Source organism: Oreochromis aureus, linkage group 3 (genome assembly GCF_013358895.1).
Source record: "Oreochromis aureus strain Israel breed Guangdong linkage group 3, ZZ_aureus, whole genome shotgun sequence".
Taxonomy (NCBI): domain Eukaryota; kingdom Metazoa; phylum Chordata; class Actinopteri; order Cichliformes; family Cichlidae; genus Oreochromis; species Oreochromis aureus.
This window is the reverse complement of record NC_052944.1, coordinates 100,774,336-100,778,591: the sequence shown is the minus strand read 5'-3', so window position 1 is coordinate 100,778,591 and position 4,256 is coordinate 100,774,336. Positions and strand designations below refer to the sequence as shown.

General features: G+C 40.4%; 1 protein-coding gene across 2 annotated transcripts; it reads left to right on the top strand.

Annotated features, from left to right (window-relative positions):
• Positions 1-859: 859 nt before the first annotated feature.
• Positions 860-3,365, top strand: LOC120437834 (C-type mannose receptor 2-like). Of its 2 annotated transcripts, none has more exons than XM_039608385.1 (5): positions 860-926; positions 1,127-1,228; positions 1,417-1,791; positions 1,952-2,296; positions 2,520-3,365. In XM_039608385.1, the coding sequence occupies exons 2-5, from the start codon at positions 1,159-1,161 to the stop codon at positions 2,903-2,905; spliced, it is 1,176 nt and encodes a 391-aa protein (XP_039464319.1). In that variant the 5' UTR covers positions 860-926; positions 1,127-1,158; the 3' UTR covers positions 2,906-3,365. The 2 variants fall into 2 exon arrangements, with proteins under 2 accessions (XP_039464319.1, XP_039464318.1); XM_039608384.1 differs by lacking the exon at positions 860-926 and adding an exon at positions 943-970.
• Positions 3,366-4,256: the final 891 nt, after the last annotated feature.

Genomic DNA, 4,256 nt, shown 5'->3' with positions numbered 1-4,256 from the left:
TTGAATATGATTTTCTTGTTTCATCCTCTCACATCCAGCATACGCAACACTGTGACTCTCACCACAACTACAACACTTTGGTTGAACTCTATCTCCACATTTCCCATATTCGTGATCTCCACCACACCGAGCACATCTCCTCTTTTCCTTACAGTTTTTCACCAGGTGTCCAAACCTTTGACAGTTAAAGCACCTCAGAGGTTTTGGAACATAGGCTCGTACTGGATAACTAATGAAACCCCAAAACACTTTCCTTGGCAGATTTCCTTCTTCAAAGTGTATCAGGATACTTTCACTATCTACCTTAAGTCCTTCTTTTTGTTGCTTTCATTCTGACCACAGAAATCACATTTCCTCCTTTGATTTTGCTTTTCAGATCATCCATTTTCACACTAATGGGCACCCCAGAAATGACCCCCTTGCATCCACCTCCCATCTGTGCACCCACTTGCCCAGCATTTTCTACTTTAAACTTCCCCAATTGTTTTAAGTTCAAAGCCTTGTTGAGCTGCTCTTCATTCACACATTGCACAGGAAGATTTGCATCTGAGAGTACCTTAGCAGAAACTATATCTCCCACTTTACTGTTAAGTTCAGCTGTCAACACGAACAGACTCAGTTTTTAATATGGACTTGTGTTCTGTCATTGAATCTCAGAACAACAAACATTCTCGTTCTCTCTCTAGCTTCCTAAGAATCATCCCTACCACTACTGCTCCCACCCCTTACGCTTTTCCCTCTTCTGCTCACCTTGCATAGCAAAATGTAAATGAGTCCATATATAACTCATATTAACAGTGTGTCTTTGAGTCAGGGGTAAAAACTATTTGTTCATATTCAAATGCTGAGTACAAAGAGAGTGTGTGTTAGTACAGATGGTTATTTACTGCAGAGCTGTCTGCATGAACACCAGAGAAGAACCAGATGTGAGTCTCAAACCTGCAGGCTCATTTCATGTCTGTGTACAGAGGTGCTGTGTGGACCACATTTGAACTATTGATTTTTTCTTCATGGACAATTTTAAACAGATGATCATTTATTAAGCATAATCATATATTTCTTACAGCAGTGTGTGATAAACTAGATATCTGTGTTTAATATAAAGTGCTGCGTGTCCATCAAACAGTGAAGAGCTGCTGGATTCATTGTTTCCTCCAAATGAAAGAAAAGTCATTTTCCTGTGACAGAGCGACGATGCAGTGGAGTCTGTTTCTGCTTCTTCTGATGGGTGAGTGATCATTTTACCAGGGCTCCTGATTGTTTCCACCTAAAATCCTTTAGTTTGATCAGGACTCATTAAACAAATGAACTCTGACTGAGAAAATCAAGGATTCACCTGTAAACTGGACAGTTTGATGGGAACATGAGTTTCCTGCTTGTATCAGCAGATATTCAACAGTATTTCTTCTGTTTTAGGTCAGTGTGTCTTCATCACATGTCACCTGTATGAGTACCACTTTATTAAAGAACAGATGAGCTGGGATGAAGCACGGGCATACTGCAGAGAGAACTACACAGACCTGGCCAAAGTGTTTGACCTGACAGACATGAGAAGACTTCAAGACTCTGCACAGAGTCAAACAGAAGCCTGGATTGGACTGTACAACATCACAGGAGGAGACAACAGGAGGTGGCACTGGTCTCTGCCGGGGGAGGAATACACTGAAAATAAGACCTGTTGGAAAGATGGAGAACCAAATGATAAGAAATACCCTGAGAACTGTGTGAGGACAGGAGACAAGTGGGCAGATGTTCCATGTACTCAAACATTTCAGTTCATCTGCTATGATGGTGAGAATATGTGGACAGTAATATAATAAAACAATATTTAATAATGTTAAAATCTAGTTTATAATCTGTGTTATATCATATGTTCCTGAAAGAGACAGTTTGAAGAATGAGACAAATTAGTTGATAAAGATGTTTTTGTGTTTTTCTGTTGATTTGACAGAAACGATGAAATACAATAAAACCTTTCATTTGATTGGAGAGAAGAAGACCTGGACTCAGGCTCAGAGCTACTGCAGACAGCATCACACCGACCTGGCCAGTGGACTCGATCAGATATACAGTGAAGAGTTTAAGAATCTGCAGAACTCTAAAGAACTGTGGATCGGCCTGTTCAGAGACAGCTGGAGGTGGTCAGATGGGAGTAACTTCTCTTTCAGATACTGGGACATGGACTCATTTAATGATGGAGTAAACAACAGGACATGTGCTACGACTCTGTTAGAGAGATCAGGAAGATGGAGCTCTGCTGGATGTGACCAAAGAAAGCCTTTCTTCTGCTATGATGGTGAGTTTACACAGATTTATCTCAGCTGTTTGTCCAATAGATGAACTGCTGGAGTCACTGAGAGGATTTAGGTCAGTATGTTTCTTCAGCCACTTATTTCTGCATGTATGTTGAACTTCTGTCAGAGATGAAGATGTTTAGCTGATGGTTGGAACAGAGATTTCTCTGTAGAGCGACTGATTCATCTGAAGAATCACTGAAATGTTTTCTTTTGTTCTTCCAGTGAAACTGGACCAAACAACCAGATTTAATGTTTGTTCAGATAACCTGATTCTGATCAGGGAAAACAAAACCTGGGAGGAAGCCTTGAAATACTGCAGACAGAAACACCATGACCTGGTTTCAATCACCAACCCTGAGGAGCAGCGATGTGTCCACGAAAGAGCCAAAAACGCCTCGACTCCTTTCGTGTGGCTGGGACTGCGCTACTCCTGCTCTCTGGGTTTGTGGTTCTGGGTCAATGACAACCTAGTGTGCTATGAGAGGTGGGCTTCCGGGGGAAGGACTGAAGACTGTGACATGTCTGCAGCCATGACCACAGGAGGGCAGCACAAGTGGGTCAGTCAGAGGGAAAATGAGACATTTAATTTTATTTGTATAAAACACTGAGGTTTAAACCTAAAGTCACTTCTTAGCTGCACATGTAGATTTTCTGGGGTGAACTCTGTGTTTCTGCTCAGTGTTTACAGTCTCTGGGTTTGAAATGGGAGAAAAATGACCAACAGATTATTACCTGCAGGTTCGATATGTGCAGAGAGCAGTCTGTGTTTCATTTCCTCTCCTTTACCAGAGTCAGGAGCATCTTGGTTTCTTCCTTCATTGTTGCTGGATTGGTTCATCATTAAACTGTAGCAGGATATTTGTTTTGATTGAGTTCAGATATGTTGATGGTTTTAATGTTTCTGCTTCATGTGCTGTAAATCTTTGTATCACACCATTGTATCCTCAGCTTCAATTACAAAGCCTGTCACTAAAAGCAGGTAAAACCATGTTTGTGTCATGATTCCATATGAGCTCTATAATCTGATCATGTTTGTTCATGAAGACAAATAAACCTTCATTTAACCAAGTCTGTCACTGTTACAGCTTTCACAGGAACAAATGCAAACAGCACCACCTAATGGTAAAACCAGTTAACATCAAACTAACATGTAGCTCTGTGACATTTCCACAAATGAAGATATGCAGGAACTGGCAATGAGTCTTTCACATCACTGTGGAAAAGTTTTTGGTCGTGTTTATTTTGCAGAATTGATTGAATTCAGCCATGTTGGAGGTTTTTCAAGTTCATCCCAAATAAACTCGATCTGATTCAATCTGACTTAGACTTTGACTCAGACACTCCAAAACCTTCATTTTGTTTATTTGGGCCATTCAGAGTTGGACTTGCTGGTCTCTCTGCATAACCTGAGTACTCTTGAGTTTCAGGACATCAATTGATGTTTGAACATCCTCATTCAGGATTTCTGAGAGCAGAATTCATGTCGTCCTGAAGCAGCAGAGCAGCCGAGACCATCACATCACATCTGACTGCTGCAGTGATGTTCTTTTTATCAAATGCTGTTAGTCTGATGTAACAGGACTCAAACCTTCCATAAAATTCAGTTTTTGTCTCTTCAATTGACAGAAGAGTTTCCCACAAGGATCATCCAGATGTTTTTGGCAGATGTAAGATGAGCTTTTGTGTTGTTTTTGCTGAGCAGTGGTTTTCTCCTTTTCTACACTCAGAGATAAATCCTAATTTTCCATTGTAAATAAATGGCTTTTTAGCAGAATTTCTGGGTCAACCTCATTTCACTATAATTTCCCAGTCAACCATACAGTGGTGGACAGTCTAACTGATAAAAGCTTAAAGTTCACAGTCAATTATAAATCCATGACTTTTCAAAATATTTTACTTGCCAAAATAAAAAGATTTGGGCAAGTAACAATAAACTTAGACTTAGGTCATGCTGTGCTG